The 26,325-nt window shown below is 46.6% G+C and overlaps 1 protein-coding gene across 1 annotated transcript; it reads right to left on the bottom strand.

Moving 5' to 3' along the window:
* Positions 1–809: 809 nt before the first annotated feature.
* Positions 810–8,552, bottom strand: KLF10 (KLF transcription factor 10). The gene is made up of 4 exons (XM_075582572.1): positions 8,349–8,552; positions 5,961–6,197; positions 4,780–5,656; positions 810–2,524 (listed from the first exon to the last, which is right to left on the bottom strand). The coding sequence occupies exons 1-4, from the start codon at positions 8,382–8,384 to the stop codon at positions 2,265–2,267; spliced, it is 1,410 nt and encodes a 469-aa protein (XP_075438687.1). The 5' UTR covers positions 8,385–8,552; the 3' UTR covers positions 810–2,264.
* Positions 8,553–26,325: the final 17,773 nt, after the last annotated feature.

Here is a 26,325-nt window from a genome sequence, read left to right as displayed (position 1 = left end):
TGCAAATATTTGCAGTAGTCACAAAAAAAAAAAAAAAGCCGACAATACATTAATGTTCAACATTAAACTTGTCTAAAACTGTGCACACATTCATTAATACCCCACATGAATGTTTAAAGCTTTAAACATCACAAACATGTTAAATATTTCTTTATATGAAACAACTGTTAAACTCTCTGGTGATTTTATATTCTCAAAGGGAGCTTTCATTTAATAATTACAACGTTAAAAAGCTGTATTGATACAATCTCTGGTCACAAATGTACTTTTTAAAGATTTGGACAAAGTGCAGATTATCATAAAATAATGAGACCAAAAGAGTCCGCTAACCTTGTATTAAAGCCGCAATCCCTCTACTCCCCATTATATACATTAGTTTTACAGAATTCAAACCAATTGCTGGCTCCAGAGCAGAGCCGCACTATTATTTAGCTCTGGAGAGGCCTTTAAAGGAAATGGAACCTTGCAGGAGCCGCATGCAAACAGGAAGCAACATCTTTATCAGTAGGATGGCGTTGTGGCTTCCTATTGTACGACTGCAGCAGCAATGTTTAAATTACATGAAAGAATAGTGGCAACTAAACCAATAAGTACGTCCAGAACCAAAGGGGTGTCAAGAGCTAAATATAGCCCTGTTCAACTCTGAAGTTTCCCCTGGTTCAGATTCTATTATACAGAAAACAGGCAGGATTGCGGCGTCAAAGTGAAGAATTGATTTTTAAGCAACTGAAACCTGCAGTTCCTAAACTCACTTTTAGGGGGGGGGGAGGGAGGGGGGGAGGAATTATATATTTTTATTTTTTAAATAAAAAAAAAAGGAGAAGGAAAAAATAGTAACTGTGTTGGTAAACATGGCACAAAATCTTTAAATGTCAACTCCTACTTTTGCAAAGGGGTTTAAACTATCAGATGGTTCAAAGTGAACATGTGAAAGCATAGAAGTGAATGTCAAAACATTGATACACAATTATTGGCACTAAAAGCCAAACCCATAAATGCATGTGTGTATAGTATGCATTTATTCTCATCCCCTGAATGTTTCTACTATGGCCTAATATTCAACTATAATACAGATCAAAAAATGCAATCCCAATGTATGGGGAGACTTAACAGTTGAGATAAAGATGATGTAGAATTGTAAAAATACTTTTCTTATATACTAGTAAACTTTATACCTGTAGTGGTAGCTATGATTGTGCCCACATTGATTGTTAGGCAGGGTTACTGCTCTGATAGCTACCAAAAGGGGACTCCATAAGAAAGCCATTGGTTGCAAAAAAAAAACAAACACCACATTTGTATATCTTTGATCTTCATGATCCTAATTTACCCATTAAAGAGTTTATGGAGCTAGTCCTACATACAACAGTCATTGTACATCTCTGAAATTTTAGTGGCTCTTTTGCCTTGTTTGAAAGCTCTGCAAATTTAGGTAAGAAAGCCTGCCACAAATCATACATGGGAAAAGCGGTGCAAAAACATTGAACCAAAGTATTGTTGCTCCAAATTAATAACCTGAGGTTGGTGAACTGCCGAGAATGAAATGACAAAAATGTTAAAACCAGAGATATAGATATATATAAAAAAAAAAAATTCCCTGAGAATAATTACAAGACCCTGAAAAATAAAATGGATAGTGCTTATGAAAAGCACGTGTTCCAAAAGTACAGGTTATATTTTGTCAGAGAATTGTGCATTATTACTCTCGTTAACTATGAGAACATGAACATTACTTCTTGAAGTACTGAAAGAAAGCTTGATGCAGATTAACTGTGTATATTTATTGTCTGTAGCCGCTGTTGATATTGCGCTCTGGTATTGGTATACTTAGCCCAACCTATTTCAGGAAAACCCAAGCCAGAGCATTCTGTACTAAGTGTAAAAGTGAAACCAGGTTTCAAACCTTCAGGCATAACTCAATGCCTTGTAGGCTCCGCCAGCACTGAGTGGATTAAACTAGCTACATGGTTATCGCAACACACATCCTCAAAGTCTCCGGCAGGTCACTCAAGACCTGTTTACTACATTTCTTTCTCTCCTTTCTCAAGTTCAAAAAAAAAAAAAAAAAAAAAGAATGCCGACAGCCAAGCTCTTGTCCAAGACGCTCCATGGCTGCTGCTACTTCTTCACTGACTATTTCCTTCTGCGAAACATTCTAGCCGGACTCCCAGCCACAGCGGAGGAGATGCGGTTCAACATCAAGGTCGTGACCAAAGATGTGCCAAGGAAGATTAGTTTACGAGGTGTTTGCATTGCTGCTGGTTTCACTGCACAGGAGCCGAGGCCTGTGGCATAGCAATGTCACTTAACCTGCTCACTTCCATCTGCCAGGTGGGGAGCTTCTTAGCGGAGAGATGGCGTCGCGCATGCTTGGTCAGGTGGTCACTGCGCATGAAACGCCGATCGCATTTCGGACAGGCAAATTTTTTCTCCCCGGTGTGCGTTCTGCGATGCCGGGACAGTTCATCAGAGCGAGCAAATTTTCTGTCACAGTCTTCCCAGCTACAGTTAAAGGGTTTTTCTCCTTAAAAAAATAAATAAAAAAAACAATTAAAACACATTGTTTTCTAATTCTAATGTTAAAATGTGAAGCACAATGGTGACACCTGCTGTCTGTTATACAGCATGAAGCGACATTGGCCGGGATTCATCAAAGCCCCAAGACAGGGTCATTCAAGTCAATGGCAGTTATCACCGGATTGGGAGGGGGCGGCAATACCCCGCATGCAGGGTCACCTCAGTTTTTGGCAAGAGGTAACAGGAGGAGGGGGGGGGGTGGGGCAATTATCAGCAGTGTTCTTTGGGAATTTTACAGATTAAAATTTGATAACCACTATTTTGTTAATACGAGGGAAAAAAATTGCAGTACAAATACAGCACGCACCGAAATTACAATAACGAATCAGGGTGGCTAAATGTGAAAAGTTCAAGTGAATAATGGGAGGCTAAACCATGAATTAGAATAGGATTTGAACCTTTTTTCAAACACAAGGGAGGCAGAGGGGGCCACGGCACTCCTGCCCACATCACAGCTGGATGAATCCCAACCATTGTGCATTAGGGCTGCATTCCCTCGCTTTACTTTTTAGATACTATAAAGCAGGGGTAGCCAATGTCAGTCCTCAAGGCTACCAGCAGGTCAGGTTTGAAGGATATCCCTGCTTCAGCAATCACAGGTGGCTCAATCAGTAGCTCAGTCAGAATGACTGAGCCACTGATTGAGTCACTTGTGCTGAAGCAGGGATGTCACTCATACCGGGCCTCTTGTTGGCCCTTGAAGACTAGAGTTGGCCAGCCCTGCTTTAAACTCTCCTTATGCTGAATAATAAAGGTGCAAGCTGAGCAAATGCTCAGGTGTCACAACAGAGATTAAAAAAAAAAATAAAAAAAAGATTTTAACTGCGTACCATAAGATTACTTGAATCTCATATTTGTTCAAACAGTACCTGCTTAAATGGTGCAAATCTACCCAACTCAACTTGGAGCTAAATGTATATGAAATAAAGAGTGGCAATTGACCAGCATGATTTCAGTTTTAATGATTGTTGCCACATAAGGCTGAGTCCCCCGTGCCGCTGACCGCGCTCATACTTGGAGAGCGGTGACATCACCAACTCTCCAAGCATGAGGGCCGGGTGTCCGCGCTATTTCGCAAGCGCACTCGGGGGGGGGGGGGGGGGTAATCACAGGCAAGCTGAATGCGGTTCAAAGTCAGATTTTTTGTTTATGCAAGCGCCAAGCGTGGATGAGCGTCCGTGCCCGAGCGGGGACATAAAAATTAAAATAGCCAGAAGCAACCTCGCCAAGCACTGCGCTCAGCGGCACAGGGGACTCAGCCTAAGGGAGATTCTGTTTGCACTTCTATTCTGATAATCCCCATTCACTGTTTATTGGTTCTCCCAATGGCAGTGACATCTACAGACAGCACTTCAATAATTATTTTGTTCTATACTGCCATATTATATACCAGGAAGCAGGGTTTGTCTGGGGAACTGTCTCCTACTTAGAATGTTATATGGTATTTTAGGTGGGGGGGGGGGGGGCAGGGTTGACCTTTCTAAGTGGGAAGTAAAACATTTGTTTCCTTCTTTTAAGTAGAGGGAATTGCACTTTTAATGGGAAATATTCCTCATTAGTAAAATGAAGCAGATATTTTACCTTTTAATAAACCAACATTAGTACTTTATAGTTCATATAAGCGCTTTAGAGGCCCAGCAAGTCTCTTATTAAGATGTGTAGAAATGTATGTGCATAAAATGAGCAGGGAATGGCTTTTTAGTGTTCATTTGTAAATCACCTAAAATTGAAAGTTAAAAAAAAAACCCATAACTTTAGTGTTTCTAGTCCTCAGAGAGGCGGATTTAAGCACGAGTAGAAAAATTGGCAGCAGAGTGCACTTTCTTTGAGAAAGTGGAGGACACCTTGTACTAAACACATGGGCCCGGATTCACTAAACTACAGTGCAGGGTATCGCACGCCAAATCGGTCGTGAATTGCAAGTCTCCGGCAGTGGATACTCCGCATCGCGGCTTAATAAATCTTGACCACAGTCTTAGTACTAAAGAACTGGATATGATTAAGATCTCCGAATACAGACTATTCCCAAATTCTAGCAGCTAAATATAAAAAAAAAATATATATATATTACAGTAAATATATATATATATATATATATATATTTAAAAAAATACAAGCTGCAAAATTGTTCACCCTATTCTGCAAAGCCAGCTTTGTGCATCAGCCCTTAAACAAGCTATTTTTGCCTACCAAATACCGTACCTGTGTGAGTTCTCATGTGTGCTTTCAGATGAGAGCTCTTAAAGTAGGTCTTGCAGCACCCTGTGTGACTGCAGATGTGACTTCTGATTCGTGAGGTGTCAGCGTGTGAGGAGACCTTTGCTTCACAAGGTGTTAAGCCAGGGGCAGGTGCAATGGGTGATAGTCTGGTGCTGGTCAGAAGAGTCTTTGCATTGTGTGCAACTGGCTGTGGCATAACAAACATAACTGCTCCTTTAGGCATCTGCGTTCCCATGAAAACGAAAGGCTGGCATACAGCAGGGGGTTGATAAGGAGGAGCATTTGCAACTATTGTGGTTACTACAGAGTGGTTTGTAGAAAAGGGGACCATTTGGCATAAGACGGGCAACTGCGGGGCATTGTTTGTCATTACAGGCATGGAGATTGGCAGTGGAGGTGACGGCGTTTGCATTGTAAAGGGAGAAGCCCTCATGGCTTCCCCTTGCACTTGTAGCATAGAAGGAGCTATCTCGGTCTTGAGTTTTATTTCCTCAGTACCAGGCATTTTGCGGTCTTGGTACAAAATGGTGGGCGGCTGCATGGTTGCACTGGGCAAACATTTCTTTCGACATTCCCCTCTCTGCTGAACAGTTGTTCTCACGTGTTGGTCTAGGCAATTGTTTGGCGCACAAGGATGTCGGTTGTCGTGTAGTGCGTCAGCTGTATGGCGGATCACACTTGTTACTTGAGATTTCTGCTGCATTGGTGAGGTGGCTGGAGTTTTAACTTGGGTAGCATTTATCTTGGACATGCTGGTGAAAAGCCTGCACTTCTCAGTTATTGGTGCTGGGGCCACAGAGTGTATAACCGGAGAGTGAGACATTTCAAAATCAGATGGGCTATACGGAGGTGTTAGACACTGGAAGGAGACAAAAAAAAAAAAAGATAGAATTATTAGAAAGTGCACTTAATCTGAAAATGTTACATTGTTTGCAATATAATTGGCTAGCTATACAAGAAGAAAAAATTAAACTGATAACACTACTAATCTAAAATGAAGAATTTGAAATGTCTGGACTATTTACATCAAAGCATTGTAAATAGTTTTTACCATGTTGAAATATTTGCACTGTCCCATTACTATTTCCACACCTTTCTAGGATAGGGAAAACTAGATGTATGGTGACAAATAGAATGGTGGTTTAGGTGGAAAATAGACTTACAAATGCTGGGTATGTATTAAACTCTGGCGCATTTGACATCATACTGTCTTCGTTCTCCTCTGAAATGTCAGAAGCTGGTGTGATTGGCCTCAGTTCCGAGTATTTTTGAGGTTCTGATTTCCAGTTGCAGCTCATAAACATGAGCGCTTCCACGGCTTCAAAGTCGCCTTTCTCTGCAACTGTGTTCCACGGGGATTCACTGCCTCGCTGCCGTTCTGCCATTTTCATGTTGTCCATCTAGAACAAAAAAATAAAATAAAAACATTCACTTGCTGATTTTTTTTTAAATTGCTGATCACATTGTAAAACAGTAGTGCCGCTGAAACTGCAAGCTCAGTTTTGGTCTTGTTGCACTGAACATCATCTGTCCATGAAGGTTCACACTCTCGTTAGGGTCCATTGACCTTGATGGCTAGGTGAGTAAAGGGCATTTCAGAACGGTCAATCCATTTATGAACCATTAATCAAATAGATCCTATTCTTTTTCTGTCATACTTTAAAAAGATAGACCTAAATTACCTCATACAATTCTGAATATGACATGTACAAAGTGGCTAAATAGTGATTGTAAGCAAGGGTCCATAGTACAGTTTATCTGTTCTTATACCACAAACATTTTTAAACCCTTCAATGCCAGTCCCCAGCATCATACTGCAGAAAAAGTTCCCCTGACAGAGCTGAAATAATGGTCGCCCCTTGTTTAAAAGACATACATTATTTTTTTTTATTTTATTTTATTTTAAAGCAGTGTACCACTACTTTTTATTACCAACTACATGTACAATAGCCACTTTATGGCTCTACATGGTCGAAATAATCATCACTCTTAGTTTTTATTGCCCACTGACCCAATGGGGTCTGAAGGCTCCAAGTCAACACACATTTCAACATAATACATTTGTCCGTCACAAGGCAGATGTAACGTTGTACCGATCCTGAAATAAATATAAATGGTATACATTTGGTTATTGGGGAACGACCATGCGTTTTTGTTTCAAGGGAAATAAAGTGATCCCTGTCCCTCCCGTCTCCCATGTCAGAGGAACATGTAATTTCTCCCATGTCAGAGGAACATGTAATTTCTCCCATGTCAGAAACCTCTATAGGGGTGAGACGCATTTGCACTCATTGACCTCACACTTCGTGTTATTCAACGTTCTACATTCCAACCTACACTCGCACTCTATACACCCCCTCCCCGAACACACCGCTGCGCGCCGCAGCCAATCAGCTTTGCCGTTGGCGCCCATTGGCCCTCAAGGTCGCCCATCCAGCGCAGCGATTGGACGCCGCACCTTGGGGCGGACACGTGAAGGAAGCGTGATCAGCTGCTGTTCTCCCACACTCAGGAAGCGTGAACTGAGGGAACCGCCGACCGGGCAACCTTTCACCTACTTTTCTTTTCCGAGGGCGGGGGGGACGCGTGTCGCGGGCGCGAGCTCCGGCGGCGCGCACACGCAATGACAAAAGGGAGGCAAGGCGCGCGCGCTCCCCGCTTTTGTGTGTGTGTGAACGCGTGCTGCACCTACTTCTGTGTGTGCACTGATGAGGGGTCTGATTTAGGAGGTGCACCCCCCCCCCCTCCTTTTATATTGCATGAGATGCGACTACGAAGTTGCAAAATAGTGCTTGAAAAACCTATGCGTACGTAAAGATGGCTCGGTTATTATTCAACACTTCAAAGCCACTGTGTACACCTGAGATATATATATATATATATATACACACACATATACACACACATACATATATACATATACACACACACACACACTACATATACCAGTAATAACACCGCAAAAAAGTGGAACAACAGATAGACGTGCTTTGCATTACATGGTTAATATGACACACACACACTTATCAGATCATGTGAACAAGTGAAACATTACCAAGGCGTTAATGATGGACAGATTGCTGTGTATGATGCGGTCAGAAAAACAAAAACACTGCTAAGTGGCTCAGTGATAGGGTAACCAATTAACACCACTGCCTCAGGCAAGGCTTTCCTGTTCATCCACCTGAAGCGTGTACAGTGTGTGTGTTTGTGTATATATATATCACACATCATACAATGTAGTGCATGCAGTCTATGGGATAACTGCGGACTACAATGGGATGACGTAGTGGTAATACAACTCCCAAAGTGCCCGGCGGGTACCATCTGCTGATTGAATGGACTGAGCCATCAAAAAAACAACAACAACTAGAATGGTGGTTAGATAACAAATAGCTTCTCATATTATCCCAAGGATGTTTGAGATGGCAGACCATGCAAACTACCACCTGTAAGCCAACACAATACCTGCCCTAGGCGGCTGCTTTGCTTGATAAGTGCAATACACACACACACACACACACAAAATCACGACACCCACGTGTACTTACTATTGTGTGAAAGGGAGCAGATGCAAGGTGCAGCATGGCTTGTGCTGTGGGATGTGCTGCTCCTTTGCTATGATGCACACCCTGGCTCTATCAGGTAGCACGCGCTGTGTTCAGGCACGGCCACTGCTTATCTGTTTCTCTGCTTGCTCCCAGCTGCTCCATTCAGATAGTGCATGGCTCTCACAACGTCGTCAAAGGCGGGGACAGGGGCCGGCCAATCCGCGGCAAAGGTGTGTGTAAAGCGGCGTCCAATCAGGAGGCAGGCGGCGCGTGATCAGCTGCTGCTGAGCGGCGTGTACGGCCGGCAGTTAGTGCGTGGTACACAAAGCCCAGGGGCAGGGAGCGAGGGCGCGCGCGCGCGCGCCCTGCCTGCCTGGGAAGTCCCTGTGTGATACTGCGTCACTCGGAATCCTTCCTCAGCAACAGGAGGGGGACAAAGAGGCCAAGTGATTCACCGTCACGTCTCTATCCTGCCGCTCAATCAGGCTGCGTCCCCCGCACTTCCCACCTGAAAAAGGGAGACCACAATGTGCAGAGCAAGGAAGAAACACACAACTGTGGGGAGCAGCCATCCTCCCCTGTTCCCTGTCAGTGACAGAAGAGCATACAGAGCCCCGAGGGGCTTGTTCTTGTCCAAATAAATGCGAATTCAACTTGTGTCTCTTTGAAAACCAGCTCCGTTCCAGAGGGGCAGGGGACAGATTGCTTAAAGGAACAGCTATGCACAACCAAAGAAACTAACATCTTGCAATATCACACAAATTAGTAAATCTAGGGTTGGTGCCTCATGGAAGTGTAGACAACCCGTACACACGAATCACGTGAATACAAATCTTCAATACACATGTATGCGGATGACACAATCTAAGGCCTCGTCCAGGGTGGCGCTGAGCACGCGGGCGCGCTCACGCTGGCCGCAATGAAACACATTGCGGCAATATGTGTGGCCAGCGTGCCGGCTAGGTGCGCGTGCGGGGGGCGTGGCCAAGCCGTCACGGAGCTGGTTCGCCCCTGCTTGGCAAGCAGGTAAGCGCTGCGCATGCTCAGGCGCTTGCTCACGCTGGCCACACACATTGCCGCAATGTGTTTCCTCGTGGCCAGCGTGTGCGCGCCCACCCGCTCAGAGCCACCCTGGCCACGGCCTTAAATGCACACAGCCCTAGCCTCTCCGACCTTGGACACGTACTTCAATCTGACTTTTTGAGACTTGACAATTGGATTTTACAAAATAAACTGTTTTTAAACATTAACAAGACTAGCTGGTATTTGGGACCAAGGCTACATTTCTAAAACAACCAATGAATGAGATCCAGATCAGAACCAACTCTAACACCATCCTAGCCCCTGTTACTAGTTTCAAATATTTGGGCATATGGTTTGACTCCCATTCTGGGATCCCACATCTGAGTTGCACATTGATACCCTGACATCCGAAACCTACAGTATGCCAAACTAGGTGTACTTTATCGGAACAAATCCTCCCTAATTCTGCTGGTCAGAAAGCTCATCGCACAGCAGATGCTAATGCCAATTATGGACAATGGGAATATAGTATATGGTACGGCACCCCAAACTCACCTTAGCAAACTTGATACACTACAATTAAATATGCTGCTTTGTCCTTCAATGCAACTACAACACACATTACTGCGAAATGATCAAAGAATTAGATCGGTCACTTGAGTCTAGGCGCAAAGCTCATCTTTCCTGTCTTGCCTTCAAATACTTTCTGGGCAAGCTACCCACCTATCTGAACAAGCTCCTCACCCCTACTACATGCAGCACTTATCATCTGAGATCTGACTCCAAAAGACTATTCATGATCCCAAGGTTCAGCAAAGTGTCCAGCCGCTCCTCCTATTAACGTGCACTCCACAACGGGAACAATCTACCAAAGACTCACAGTCGCCACTAGTTTAAGGCCCAAAGGGCAAGCGATCAAGCGCGACTCTGGAGAAGACAAAAATGTTGTCTTTGCCGCCCGACGGCCGGGTCACGTGCGCCGTCAGCCAATGAGGGCGAACCGCTCACGTGACACCACGCCTTCCCGTCACGCAACCCCAAAGAGCAGAAATCGCTGGAGCGACAGGCACTTTTCGAATATGTAATAGTATATAAGACATTGTTGCTCTCATCGAATCATGTGCTCTGGATCTTTTTATTCAGGTGACACATTGCTTAAAACTGTCCTTATTTGCCACAATGTGTAAAGCAACCAGGTTTGCAGAAGCGTAAAATGTCGAATAACTAGGTAGCATGAATGGTATTTTTTATCACTAAAACAATATGTCCCTGAAATATCACAGATTTGTAGAGCTACTCAATATCTTTATTGAGGGCAGGCCCGTGTAAACCTGCCCTTCCAGAAATGTGGGAGCATTACAGATGTGTGGTATTCATAACTCCAGGGAGTTGGATGTAGGCGTGCTGCAGCCCTCCCCTGGATTTCAACGTTAAGTTGCTGAGCTGCCTTAGGCCTCGTCCAGGGTGGCGCTGAGCGGGCATGCACGCTCACGCTGGCCGCGATGAAACACATTGCGGCAATGTGTGTGGCCAGCGTGAGCAAGCGCCTACACCCGCTCGGCGCTCAGAACAAGCAAATTTGAATTTGCCGCTCGCATGTGCGTCACGTGAGCGGTTCGCCCAATGAGGGCGAACCAGCTCCGTGACGTCGTGGCCGCGTCCCCAGGCGAGCGCGCGCCTAGCCGGCCACGAATCGCTCGGCCGAGCATGGCGCAGCGCACGAAAGCCAGCGCGCCTGTTCCCTGCCTGGCCGCAGTCTTATGCTCTCTGCTCTTCCATGTTGACAAGCGGCTTGCAATGGCTTTGCAAAGCCATTAAAAAAATCAATACCATCAGCAGGCAGCACAAAACAGATTGCCAAGGTATTGCATGTGTGAGCCAGTCCTAAAACAGTGACTGGACCCTTGGAAAGACTTCCAAATACAGCCGTAGTGAGGGTGCTGTCCACTTGTGCACAATATGTAGTTACAGTTCTCATGTATAAACCCATAAATTCCAATGGCCTTGTGAGGTCACTGATTTATTTATTTTGAACTTTTTCTAATGCGCTACTCATCCAGAAAGCTCAGTAATAGAGCGTGTGTAGGAACTTAGGAAGGACACCCATTCTAGACTTCATGGTGCTGTTGAATGAATACCACACATATGAAAGCTACAGTATAATGTTGTCAGAATCAGATGCCGCTGTGGAACTAAAGGGCATTATGAATGAATACCATAAATATGCACACACAAAAAGTGTTACAATACAATAATAACAAAAAAATCCATGTTCATTATCCACCTTTCGCTAATTTGGAACACTAAAGATTTGCCTATTTTGCCTACTAATGCTGTAATAGCACATGAAGTGAGTATATAGTCACTTGGCCCTGTATAGTCCAAAAAATGATAATATTGACCTCAGAACACAGCTGTAACATGGTCATAAGAAAGCAAATGTATTCCAGTATAGTAAAAAAAATGACCCGAATTACCAGCGCAGATGAAAAAGTGCCTTGGTGATGATTTATTAAATATTAACACAAGCATATTTGGTAGCTCGTCATTTCAGTCCCCAAAGGCACCTTCTTTACTTCTGAAGATCTCTCTGTGGACAGAAACCTTGGGCTACCAGATGGGCTCTGGTATCACTACAGTATTTAAAAAACGTCACTGATTCATCTGTGCTGGTCATTATGGTAATTTGTTTTCTACACTGGGATGCATTCGCACTTTACACTTGTCATGACTCATGAGCTTTTGCAGTGTATGACTATTGACAGCACACTCATCCAAACGTAAGAGAAAAGTACTCAGAACACAGCAGTAACGCGATTATAACTGCTGCCAATATCCATTCACTGCAATAGCTCATCAAATGTATATGTTTCCAAACATTTACAGTATTTTTGAGAAAGTATGTCCTAGTCACCACCTGAATACCAGCAACCCAGCAGCATCTTAGAATAAGCTTTTGTATTAAACTCTTCAGTGATAGAGGAGTGGCATTGCCAAGCATTGAATGGTTGACTCATCTGGCACGTAAGATGTTAATGGAGTACTTTATCTAGTTCAGGTTTCTAAATCTGATTCACAACCTAATTTTAAAGACTGAACTGGCTGGTGCTGTTCCAGTTGTTTGCAAATGTTCTTATGGTGAGTGGACAAAAAGAGTAATTTGGGGTAATGCTTCTCAGCTTATAGCTCTGTTACAAAGTGGGTCTAGCAATTTCCCAGCAGTTAAAGGGACTCCCCAAAGTTTAACAAGCTGTATTGGAATAGCCCCCCAACACTAGTGCTAGAAATGGGATTTTTGAACTGGGGCTGTAGCTAAATCCATCAATGTTATTAACCTCACTTCCCCCTCCCTCCCCCCTCCCCACCCCCAAAAAAACTCATGGGCCGATCTCCATCTGTCATATAATTTCAAATGTGAAACATTCAAAATAAATCAATCTTACAAAAAACAATTATAATGAATGAAAATAAACATCTGTTATCACTTACCAGCACAAAACCAAACGGCTTTAAGTTTACAAAGAGGTATAAACATTATTCAATAGAACATTTAAAAAATAAAATTACTGAAACCGTATTACATTGTAAAATGTCCCCACAAACTTTTACATTCAGAATCATCAGCAGTTTCTTCAGACATGCAGTTTCTTCAGCACGGCGCCTTCCCAGAAGAAGCCAAGGCTTAACATAAACTTCTGGATTGAAGAGAAAAAGAGGTAGCCCAACCAAGTCCGTAAAATGTTTTGTAGGTGTTCCACATTAAGACTTGCACGTTGTGGTGACATGGACAAATTCATGCCACGGAAACTCCTCTTGCACTCTGCAGTGGAAACTGGTATTTAATGAATTGTTTCAATGATTTTTTCTAAGATTCTCATGTATCTTAATTCCTTTATTGTCCTTAAATTCTCTGATAGCTCTCATTGTATGTCTTCCATGCAATCCAAAATTCTCTGCCAATTCTTCTATTTCATGGTCCCGTCTGTAAAATTCGAATTCTGTGGCTAATTTTCAATGTAACGGTATCGAGATTGTCTGATTAGTGTTTCAAACTTTTCTTTGCATACTGATGCTGGAGTAAATAGTCTGGATTTCATATTGAATTTTTTGAAAAATTGACTCCTGTTGACGGTGTGAACTTTACCAACAAGAAGTAAAACATTATCAAACTTCATTTTTTAAACAGCTTCTTTTCCTTTGATGTAGAACTTGACTGTTTTTTTTTTTGGTCTGACATTCTAAAACCATTAACATTCTATTTATTTCTGAGTGAGCCTCATGCAAAGTACATTTTGGACTTTGTCATTCCAAAGAAAGTTCAGAAAGCTCCAATAAAACATTGTAAAACAGACCTACATTTTCAACGAATTCAGACGATTCTAAAACCTTTTTTCACCGTTGATACAGGTAAACCCCGTTATAGCGCGCCCCGTTATACCGCGAAATTGGTTATAACGCCGTTTTCACGTGGCTCCCGTTTTTTTGCACACTGCACACACACTCCCAGCACTCACTGCACACACTCTGCACTGCACACACTGCACACACTCTACACTGCACACACTCTACACTGCACACACTCTACACTGCTCACACTGCACACACTCTAAACAGATATCTCTCTCAGACAGGTAGGTCTGAACCCCGGCATCAGATGCTTCAGGACTGAAAAAGTCATCCCCTATTCAGAAGACCTTGCACAACCACAAACATGTCCCCAGCTGTCAGCACAGGAAAGAGGACTTCCCATCATCACCTCCCCAAGGAAAACCAGCGGCTGAGGAGGATATCCTCTACACCTGATCGCTGGCAGCCACATGACCTGAGATCTGACACCTGCCCCCCCCAACCATCAACAGTGTCACCCCCACAGACCCCAGCACCTTAACCCCTTGAGTGCCACAATGAACACCTTAACCGCTTGAATGTCAGTGCAGAGCAATGAGTGCTGTCTCTCTCCCCCTCCCCTGACACGCATGGGGTTTAATGTAGCTCTACCTACAATAAAAAAAAACTCACACCCGCACTGAAGTCATATCTCCCCTGTTACAGCCATATTAACCCCTCAGAGGATGAGACTTCCAGTGAGGGAAGCACAGCCCCTCCTCCCCCTTTAGTCCTTATCTCTCCTGACACGGGGAGGTGGTGATCAAGACCGGTCCCTTGCTCTGGTGTCCTTCCTCCCTGCGGCTGCATGTCAGGACCGGTTGTGGGGGTCCCCCTCACCGCATGTCAGGACCGGTGTGTGGGTCTCCCCCTCCCTGCATGTCAGGACCGGTGTGTGGGTCTCCCCCTCCCTGCATGTCAGAACCGGTGTGTGGGTCTCCCCCTCCCTGCATGTCAGGACCGGTGTGTGGGTCTCCCCCTCCCTGCATGTCAGGACCAGTGTGCGGGTCTCCCCCTCCCTCCCCGGTACCTGGAGGATAAGACGCTGGAGCAGCGCACCCACTCGCTGAGGTCGCACATTGCCTAGTAGCCGGGGTCCCTCTCCTTCTCCCTCTCCACGTGGTAGGCGTAGAGGGCAAGCAGGATCCCCAGCGCGCACACCGCGTACCAGGCCCCGCTCTCCCACCGCGGCACAGACACTCTCAGCACGGGCGCCGCCATCTTAACCCCCGCTATGCCGCGGAGGGCCGGTAGGTGTGGGGGCCTGGGGGGAGGAAATGGATGCCGGTGGTGGGAGGACTCGCCGTTGCTAGGGGACGTGTAGGGCTTCCGGCCACCCCTTCCTTCCTTCCCTCCTCACTCCCTCCCGATCAGGCGCGGCAGCCATTTTTTTTTAATTAGCGCGACCCCAGGTCTAGCGCGGTCGGATCGGGTCGCACTATAACGGTTCTTTCCGTGTTTACTTCAGAAGTATCAGAACTTGCATTGCTGAAATGTTCCCATAGAGCAGGCCTGCACAACTTGTAAAGCGAGCAGGGCGGAACTGCTCCAAGAAAAACAGATTCGGGCCGCACAAGTAAAATCATTATCAATCATCAACATCATCATCATCATCATCATATCTCCCCAGCACCTCTCATCATCATCATCATCATCCTCATATCTCCTCCAGCACCCCTCACCAATCTCTCCCAGCACCCCTCATCATCCTCATATCTGCCCCAGCACCCCATCATCCTCATATCTCTCCCAGCACCCCTCATCATCCTCATATCTCCCCAAGCACTCATCATCTTCATATATCTCCCCCTGCACCCCTCATCATCAACCTTTGTGAGACTCACCCTCTATCTCACACCCCCATCTCTCCCCCTCACCCATACACAATACTCCCCCTCCACATAACACACAATACCCCCCTGCAGACCACACACATCCCACCCCCCTGCACCTCACCCCCCTTGCACCTCCCCCCTGCACCTCACATCACTCTCCCCCCTGCATCTCACATTACATCACTCCCCTGCACCTCACTCTCCCCCTGCAACTCACATCACCCCACTGCCACTGCCACACTGCCACTGCCACACTGACACAGCCACACTGACACTGACATACTGCCACTGCCACACTGCCACTCTGCCACTGACACACTGCCACTGCCACTCTGACACACTGCCACTGACACACTGCCTCTGACACACTGCCACTGACACACTGTCACACTGACACACTGCCACTGACACACTGCCACTGCCTCTGACACACTGCCACTGACACACTGCCACACTGCCACAATGACACACTGCCGCACTGCCACTGACACTCTGACACACTGACACTGCCATTGACACACTGAAACTCTAACACACTGCCACTGACATACTGACACACTGACACTGACACACTGCCACACTGCCACTCTGCCACACTGCCACAGCCACACTGACACCAGCTCTGAGGAGCAGCTGCAGGGGTGTGTGTCCTACCTTTCACTGTGGAGCATGGCTGGAGGGGGGAAGCCATCTTGGTCCCTGGCAGCAGGCACCTCACTTCCTGTTCTCCCTAACAGGCTCCGCTGTCACTAACCCCGCCCCCACCCTCTGTAGTCAGACCCCGCCCCCACCCTCTGCAGTCAGACCCCGCCCCCAACCTCTGCAGTCAGACCCCGCCCCCACCCTCTGCAGTCAGACCCCGCCCCCACACTCTGCAGTCAGACCCCGCCCCCACACTCTGCAGTCAGACCCCGCCCCCAACCTCTGCAGTCAGACCCCGCCCCCACACTCTGCAGTCAGACCCCGCCCCCACACTCTGCAGTCAGACAGGCCTCAGCTCTGTCCCTTCTCTCCTCTCTGCCTGCAGGGGATCGCATCAAACTGCTGCCGATCCTTCCCTAATAGGCAGAGGGGGTTGGAGGGGGGGCCATCACAATGCTAGCGCTCGGCAGAGCGGGCACAGGAGGGGGTGGGTAGCGTGTCAAAATGCTGGCGCTCCTTCCCTCCTGTGTCTGCAGAGCGGGCTGAGATAGGGGGGGGGGGGCATCGCGGGCCGCACAGGGAGTCCAGGCCCGCGGGCTGTATGTTGTGCAGGCCGGCCATAGAGCATCATACGATTGCCAAAAAGCTTTGACGGTCCTAAAAGATTAAGCAATCCATTTTACGCAAAACACGCAAACCAATTATCAGCAACTGACATTGTAGAGACTCCGCGCAGGCTTTCAATTCGTCCTGATTTTTCGGAGTTATGTGGTACAGTGAATATAATTTGTAACAAAAAAAATGTAAACAATTCAACCCTACATCATCAACAAAATCACTCACGCTCAGTTCAAGTCTGTGATTAGCACAGTGCCAAATAGTTGCATTAGGGAAATCATTGAGGAACAATTATGCGACTCCAGTATTTTGTCGAGCATAACTGATGCACCATCAGATGCAAAATAAATGAACTTTTCCTTCAGTTGTTGCATCAAATATCCAGCATTTTTTAGACTGTCTAAAAGTGCATCATAAATGTTTTTTGATTTTGCACCAGATTGTAAATGTGCCAAATCAAAATAAAAAAAAACTATCATCAGATTAAAATGACACGAACGGTTTTGCCATTGATTGTTGTTGATTCATCGACCATAACAGAAAATGTTGATTTTTTTGTTCATAATATTTTGAACTATACTGCCTTACACATTTCCTGTTCTATGTGGTTTGCAATATCTGCACGAGTTTTCAGGAATGTAAAACAAGACCCAAATCAAATCTGTTGATTTCTTGCCGTTTTATGTCATTTTCCATATCTGTAAAAGGTCTACCTTTAGTGGACAATATTATAAACGGTTCTAAAAATTCTGCATGTTTTTCTTCGTAAAAGAAAATAGTACCACTGCTCAACAGGACTTTGAGTTTGATGCAATTGTTTCAATTGTAGTATTGTGCCCATTTGCCACAAGTGAGTGGCAAACACGGGGTGCTACCTGTTCAACACAAGTACTGCAACAGCAAGATTGGAGAGACACTGGGAAGAGGTCACAGCGACCTCCAATAAAGATAGCACTAATGGAGCACACCCTGCGCGCTAGATAAAACTTAACGTTTATTAAAGATTAATAAAATGAAGATAAATACAGTTGGAATATAATAAAATCACATGCTAGTGTAAACATACAATCGTGCCCAGGCTAAAAGCCAGGAAGCGAGAGCAGGCAATAAGATGTAAGGCAAAATGCCTTTAAGGCAATGGTTAGAAAGTAGGGTGACCATTCGTACCGGTTTTACCGGGACAGTCCCGTTTTTTTGTGTCCTGTCCCAGTTTTAAGTCGTCCCTGTTTTTGTCCCTGGTCCCGGTATTGCGGGGCAGCGGCGGTGAGAAGAATGCGGCGGCGGTAAGTATTTTCTATGTGTGTGTCTGAATGCGGCCGGGGGGACTGAATGAAGGAGAATGCCGGGGGCGGGACTTAGAATGCCGCCGGGCAGCAGGGGATTGGATGGAGGATGCGGGGGCGGGGCTTTGAATACCGGGCCGCAGGGGATTGGCTTAAGGTAAGAGGATGCGGGGGCAGGACTTTGTCAAAAAAAGCAGTCGCAGGGGCGACCGTCTGTCTGCCCCGGTCTCCCTTCCCCCCCCCCCCCGGCACTCCAGCCCCTTCGGCCCTTAACCGGCTCTCCCTCCCCCCAGCACTCCGGCCCTTGGTCACCGGTTCTCCCTTCGATCACGGCACTCCCCCTGGTCCCCGGCACTCCGGCCCTCCCCCTCGGTAATCCTTCCGGTCCCGGCACTCCGGCCCTCCCCCCCCCGGTCCCCGGCTCTCCCCCCCCGGTCCCCGGCTCTCCTCCCCCCCCCGCGGTACCCGGCTCTCCCTCCGGTCCCGGCACTCCCCCCGGTCCCTGGCTGTCCCTCCCTCCGGACCGGCACCCCAGCCGCTCGCTAGCAGTGCGGCACCTCCGGTGCCTACTGTTAGTGAGCGCGTGCCAGAGCTTGCCGCCTCCTACCTGAACCCGCCTCCGCAGCCACCTCCGCCGAACCCCAGCCCCCTGAGGTAGGCATATGGGGGAGATGCAGGGGGGGAGAGACATGGGAGACACATGGGAGATGCAGGGGGGGAGACACATGGGAGATAGCCTAGGGGTGGGGGGGAGACACATGGGAGATAGCCTAGGGGTGGGGGGAAGACACATGGGAGATAGGTGGGGGGAGATACACATGGGAGATGCAGGGGGGGGGGAGACACATGGGAGATGCAGGGGAGGGGGACGCAGGGGAGGGGGACACATGGGAGATGCAGGGGAGAGGGACACATGGGAGATGCAGGGGAGGGGGACACATGGGAGATGCAGAGGAGAGGGACGCAGGGGAGGGGGACACATGGGAGATGCAGGGGAGGGGGGGGAGAGAGATGGGAGATGCAAGGGGGGGGAGAGAGATGGGAGATGCTTGGCGGGAGAGAGAGAGATGGGAGATGCTGGGGGGGTGGGTATATGGGGATGATGATGATGATTTTACCTGTGCGGCCCAATTTTTTTAAAATATGTATGGGGGTGGGGGTCTTTAAAAATGTATTGGGGCGGCGATGGTCGTTTTAATATGTATTGGCGGGGCAGGTATTTTTATTATGTATTACGGGGTTTTTGGTATGTATTTTGTGGGAGGATTGTGTGAGCAGAGTGTGGTAATTGATGTAAGGTAGGGGCAAGTGAGAGGGGGAGTAAGACACAGGCGAGATAAATACATGCGAGGCGGGAGGGGGGGAAAGTGAGTGAGACGGAGGGGAGATAAATACATGCGAAGCGGGTGGGGGGGAGAGCGAGTGAGACGGAGGGGAGATAAATACATGCGAAACGGGAGGGGGGAGAGCGAGTGAGACGGAGGGGAGAGAGAAATTCATGGGTACAGGGTGGGAAATGGAGGTGACACATGAGGTGTGAAATTAACCTATGGCCGCGCTTATAGTGCGCGCGACAGATGATGTCACCCGTCGCCGCTAGCGAAAGTTGTAATTCGCTTTCCGGTGACGTCGCGGGCGACCAGGTCTTTGATTGGTTTAGAGGCTGTTACATGTGGCGACAGCCTCTGAAAAATCAAATTTGGTTTTAAGTCGTCCCTGTTTTTGTCCCTGGTCCCGGTATTGCGGGACAGCGGCGGTGAGGCGAATGCGGCGGCCGGTAAGTATTTTCTATGTGTGTGTGAATGTGGCCGGGGGGACTGAATGAAGGAGAATGCCGGGGGCGGGACTTAGAATGCCGCCGGGCAGTAGGGGATTGGATGGAGGATGCGGGGGCGGGGCTTTGAATACCGGGCCGCAGGGGATTGGCTTAAGGTAAGAGGATGCGGGGGCAGGACTTTGTCAAAAAAAGCAGTCGCAGGGGCGACCGTCTGTCTGCCCGGTCTCCCTTCCCCCCCCCCCCCCCCCGGCACTCCAGCCCCTTCGGCCCTTCCCTTCCTCTCCCTCCCCCCAGCACTCCGGCCCTCGGTCACCGGTTCTCCCTTCGGTCCCGGCACTCCCCCTGGTCCCCGGCTGTCCCTCCCTCCGGACCGGCACCCCAGCCGCTCGCTAGCAGTGCGGCACCTCCGGTGCCTACTGCTAGTGAGCGCGTGCCAGAGCTTGCCGCCTCCTACCTGAACCCGCCTCCGCAGCCAGCTCCGCCGAACCCCAGCCCCCTGAGGTAGGCATATGGGGGAGATGCAGGGGGGGAGAGACATGGGAGACACATGGGAGATGCAGGGGGGGAGACACATGGGAGATAGCATAGGGGTGGGGGGAAGACACGTGGGAGATAGGTGGGGGGAGATACACATGGGAGATGCAGGGGGGGGAGACACATGGGAGATGCAGGGGAGGGGGACACATGGGAGATGCAGGGGAGGGGGACACATGGGAGATGCAGGGGAGAGGGACACATGGGAGATGCAGGGGAGGGGGACACATGGGAGATGCAGGGGAGGGGGGGAGAGAGATGGGAGATGCAAGGGGGGGGAGAGAGATGGGAGATGCTTGGCGGGAGAGAGAGAGATGGGAGATGCTGGGGGTTGGGTATATGGGGATGATGATGATGATTTTACCTGTGCGGCCCAATTTTTTTTAAATATGTATGGGAGGTGGGGGTCTTTAAAAATGTATTGGGGCGGCGAGGGTCTTTTTAATATGTATTGGCGGGGCAGGTATTTTTATTATGTATTGCGGGGTTTTTGGTATGTATTTTGTGGGGGGATTGTGTGAGCAGAGTGTGGTAATTGATGTAAGGTAGGGGCAAGTGAGAGGGGGAGTAAGACACAGGCGAGATAAATACATGCGAGGCGGGAGGGGGGGAAAGTGAGTGAGACGGAGGGGAGATAAATACATGCGAAGCGGGAGGGGGGAGAGCGAGTGAGACGGAGGGGAGATAAATACATGCGAAGCGGGAGGGGGGGAGAGCGAGTGAGACGGAGGGGAGAGAGAAATTCATGGGTACAGGCTGGGAAATGGAGGTGGCACATGAGGTGTGAAATTAACCTATGGCCGCGCTTATAGTGCGCGCGACAGATGATGTCACCCGTCGCCGCTAGCAAAAGTTGTAATTCGCTTTCCGGTGACGTCGCGGGCGACCAGGTCTTTGATTGGTTTAGAGGCTGTTACATGTGGCGACAGCCTCTGAAAAATCAAATTTGGCTGGCTTCAGAAATTTGTGCCGCCAGCGTCGCGCTTACTATAAGTGCACGCAATGGCGACAATACATTTGTTTTGCTGCGACATCGCGTCGCCGGCACTATAAGCGCAGCCTAAGGCCGCGCATATAGTGCTGACGTCATGCTGTGGTCACTGGAAAAATCAAACTGAAGTGACTTCCAGCGATTTCCAAGTTGACATGACAACGGGATGCATTATGGTGACGAGGCCTCACTTGATGCCACATGCCTGACGTTGGTGTCTCGTTGTCATGGCAACGGGGGGCGTGACGTTCATTGTTTTATTAATAATTTTTTTTAAGTGTCCCGGTTTTTCATTTTAAAAATCTGGTCACCCTATTAGAAAGGGGTAATAGAAATCCTGCTCTGGGTAAGTGAGAGCAGGTTCCCCTAGTTGGTATGATTATAATGTTTGATTGATGTGCTTAATTAGCTACAGGGATCCAGATGGGAGCACTGGTGGCTAGTGTTAGATAGTATTTTAAGTGGTGTTTAGTAAAATATCAAAGCTGCAGTGAAAATATGGCTGCAGAAAACAACTAAATGACAACTCTGATAGCTAGTGTAAGGGAATCGTACTGTACCAGGCTTGGAGTGGAGATCTGATCAAAGGTATGAAGCTCCATTTGCAACTGAATGAGGAGATCTTCGTCCTGCAGCTAAATCATAAGTCAATTTTGCTGGTAGAAATCAATAAATCAGAGCGTTGGAAGCGAAATCATGGAACTCCCCGTACTATCTTTACTAAGCTGATCAAATCATACTCTCCAGGGACCCTCCTCTGTAGCCGGCCCTGCCCCCACCCTCCTCCGCAGCCGCTCTTGCCCTCCACTGCAGCCATTTTTATTTTATCGTACGCAATAATTTAACTACAAGAAATAAAAAATGTAAATACAATTGTCTTGTTCTTTTAGCAGAAAATTCTAAAATGACATAAACGTAACAGCCTTTTTGCAGTATCATTTCCAATCGATAAAATTGATAAGGAAGAAAATCGTTGTTGGCTAATTGTCGACCTTAAATGATTTTTAATAAATGCCAACTTTGAGAGTGATCTCTCAGGTAACACGACTGTCACAGGTGTGGTTAATAATATTTTGAAAGCATTGTTTTGGAAAATAATCTGCAGCGCTTCCAACATTGTACAATTGGAAGGAATTATTTAACGACACATTTTAATTTCCTCATACAAATCCATCCCATTAAAGGCACCTTTCAACGCTAAAGGCAAAACTTAAAAAAAAAAATATTAAGGATCACCTTTAAAAAAAAAAATTGTAATATGAAAAGCCAAATACATATGAGTATTCTTCATAAATTTCAAACCTTTGCTTTAATAACATTAAAGCATTGTCAATTATTAAAACAAAAAAGTAATTAATCCGAATGACTCCTTTGGCATTTGTGATTGGTTTATCAGAACCTTCACAATCAAACTTCCTTTTTTTTCATCCAGTCCTCATTTTTTTTTAAAATTCTGATTCAACATTTAATTCACTTGCAAGCTCTTTTGCAGGGATAAGTGATTCCTGTAATCTTCAAAAGAGCACACAAATTCCTCCAACTGCGTGGTTCCCAAATCTACAGTATGTGCTAATCATTTACTCACCATATTAACTTTATTTCATAAACCATACCAGATTATTACATGTATTAAAAACTCTCGTGACATTAGTGCTTCATCAAGGGATATGGTTTCACATTAGCTTTTGTTATCCAATACAGTCTGGCCGAGTTCTTTTAAATCTCTATCAAAGTCACTTACTTGGTATCTAATGGCTTTTACACGTTCTAGTACACATTCCCATCTCGTTTCAGATAACCGCCTCGGATTAAGATATTAAACGTGTTTTAATAAATCCCAGCATGATGTAGAGCCCGCAAATATGGTGTAAGTCTTCTGCAATGTACCAAAGATTGAAACTGCTGTAACTGAAGACCTGGCAATATCTCCCAGAACTAAATTAGAATGATAACTGTCACAATGAGTGCAGAACGCTTTAGATTTTTCATGCAGGATATGGGCCTGTGCACCTTGATACGCTCCTTTCATATTTGCCCTATTATCATATCCTTAACTCCCGACAATAAGATAGAGCCAGGCTTTAACAGACCTTTTTCTATTTTCTCTCTCATTGTAACGGTGTTTCCCCCACCCGGTGGAAGATTCTGCCATTACAGCATGTGTTGTGCATGCTACCTGTTGGTAAGCAGGAGGACTGAGTCGTCCGCCAATGGATGTGGGGACACAGGACAGGTTTCTGGGGTCCATACCCCTCATGGTTCTCTAGCAGTGCAGTGCCTCCATCTGCCGTAGCTCCAGATGTATGGAGGCGATCCCCTACGATAGAAATACTCCCTCTCCTTCTCCTTGGTGGATCACATACCAAGCAGGAGGTATATGAAACAGGAACGGCTTTATTGGTTCAGCACTCACAGTCACGGCAGTGGCCTGCCCAATACAGAGTCTGGATCGGCTACACAGCCTGTAGGATGGTCCCTGGACATCCACTATGGGTCAAGGGCTCCCGCAGCAGTCCTTGCTCTTCCCTGCCCCTCTAGCAGAGGCAGAGGAAAGGTCCACACTCACTCTCCCCAAAGGGGAAGAGAAACAGAGAAGGCCCAATGCTCAGGCACTCTGCTGTGTGACCTGCCTCTCTCAGTGGGGAGAGGCACACCTACCAAATTTGGACGGCAATCCCGTTAAGTACAGCCAGGAGGAGGGCACCAGGTCTGATCTAGGATTGGGCAACCAAGGCCTGGTTCCACCTCCTCCCCTGTCATTCAAGAGCACTGCAGGGAGTGTGGAAAACCCATGATAAGTACTGGCTGGCCTGGTCTTACCAGGGATTACTGCCCGGGAGGGCAGACTTGTACCCAAGAATCAGTCCTGGCTAAACTCAGATAAACCTTTTCCTGCAGTGTCATGAACAGTTTTAAAATATATAAAATGTTCTTGAATTTGCACATTAGTGGCTGTTATGTGTACGAAATCTAAAATGATTGATAGCTGTTCTTGATGGCTAAAGTCAGGCGTACAATATACAGTAGTATGGTGGAATAGTATTTTACTTTTTATCATAGTTATTATTTCTTGTGCTATTTTCCTTGCCATGTCAGTAATTAATTAATCTTGAGCTGTGTGTGACAAATAAGTACGTGATCTTTTGCTCTCTAAAGTTTTAGGCGTAGTACGGGTAAGATGTTCTTTCATTACAGGATCAAACATGGCAATCAATTTGATTAAACCTAGAAAATGTCCATTATGTGGTGTATGTAATGTGTCATTACTTCCTCTGAATGCTAAATTATGTACAGCTAAATATACTGTAGAATTGCTGTGACAATACGCTCCAAAATATTTTTCCATCGCTGAGTTTCAGTTTCATTACATTTGTCATGTTATTTGTCAATTGTATTTTGAAACTTTAGCTTTTCTTTAGTCGGAAGTCAAGTATGCATCACTTGTTATTGTATTGTATGTTTTGGGGCTGGTAAGTGGCTTACCTGGCCAGCCAGGTAGATAGGGCCTGTGCGGTCTAGTAAGTCTTCCAAGGGGAGTAGGGTTTTATTATAGGGTTTGTGTTTTCCTTAAAGGGACAGTGTGCCTATTATTCTGTTATTATTGTCTAGAATAAACCACTGGAGTTAAAGCCTAGCCCACTGTCTAAGACTCCTACTGACCCCTGCCACAAGGCCGCCCTGCCACTGGTGATGCTAGAAGTGTAATGCTACACTTCTGGGGCTTAGTAGAAGAAAACAGGTAAATCCACGAAACTCAGGCACAAAACCAAACCAGGATCACTGAGCTGTGTAAAGCAAACACAACTAGCAAATGCTAGGTGTAAAGTCTGCCCTGTTGGGTGTGAAAAGAAAAAGTAAAGAAAGGCAGAAAACCAAATCAGGATCGCTGTGCTGTATAAAGCAAACGTGATTATTAAGTGCGGAGTGTAAAGTCTGCCCCGTCGGGTGTGAAGAGAAAAACAAACAAACACACAAAAAATGTTTTTTTTAAATGGCCAATATGAAATGTTTGTTTTGCAATGCACGTAACCATACGAAACAGTGTCCCTTCAGGCCTTATAAAGATGAGGATGATGATGATGACTCGTATGTGGCCCCGGGAATAGAGCCGTACCCATAGATGAAAGGTGCAATAGTGACATGTGTCCAGAGTGCAGGACCCCTTAACCCTGAAGTCAGTGACCAGGAATTCGGAGCTGTGCGGCTAGAAGGAAACCAGGTGACTATCTGAAGGATTCAGAATGCTGATCCCTTCATGGACGAGGTCACATGGAGGAAGTATGTCCCCAAATTCTCAAATATAAACTGTGACAACAGAAGCTACATGAGCAGCACGACAAGGAATATTGTCTCCCACAGCTGCAAAAGCAAGCAATGCGTTGTGAGTGCAAGGAAGATGCAGAAGCTGTTAAAAGTGTGTGCCCAGTATTACTGATGTCGCAGGAGCTACCAAAGCAAGGAGAAAGAAGAATGAAAAGAAAAGTGTTTCTCAAGTTACAGAGGAAGTTAAAGAAACAGTTGATGAGCGTGCAAGGTCAGAACAATATGCATCAGAAAGGAGCTAAGATGTGCTGCAGACTAGAGTGACGGATGAAGTCGACACGGGAGTGGCAGGAAAGAAAATAAGCGAGTGAAAGAAGGATGAATCCTTGAACCAGGATAAAGATGCCTTAATTTATGCACTCCAATCTGCCCTGATTATGATGTTCTCTGGGAACGATTAGATAAGGAGGGAGAGGCTAACGCCAAGTTTCAGGAGGCTAACGCTGAGTTACAGAGGAGTGTACTACCAGCTTTATGTGAGTATGCAGCTTTGGAGAAAACAGAGAGTCTCTTATGGTTTGAGTTGGAGGAGATGACGACAAGTCTGGAGAGAGCAAACACTACA

Source organism: Ascaphus truei, chromosome 2, assembly GCF_040206685.1.
Source record: "Ascaphus truei isolate aAscTru1 chromosome 2, aAscTru1.hap1, whole genome shotgun sequence".
Taxonomy (NCBI): domain Eukaryota; kingdom Metazoa; phylum Chordata; class Amphibia; order Anura; family Ascaphidae; genus Ascaphus; species Ascaphus truei.
The sequence above is the reverse complement of the archived record's forward strand: the minus strand, read 5'-3'. Positions and strand labels throughout refer to the sequence as shown.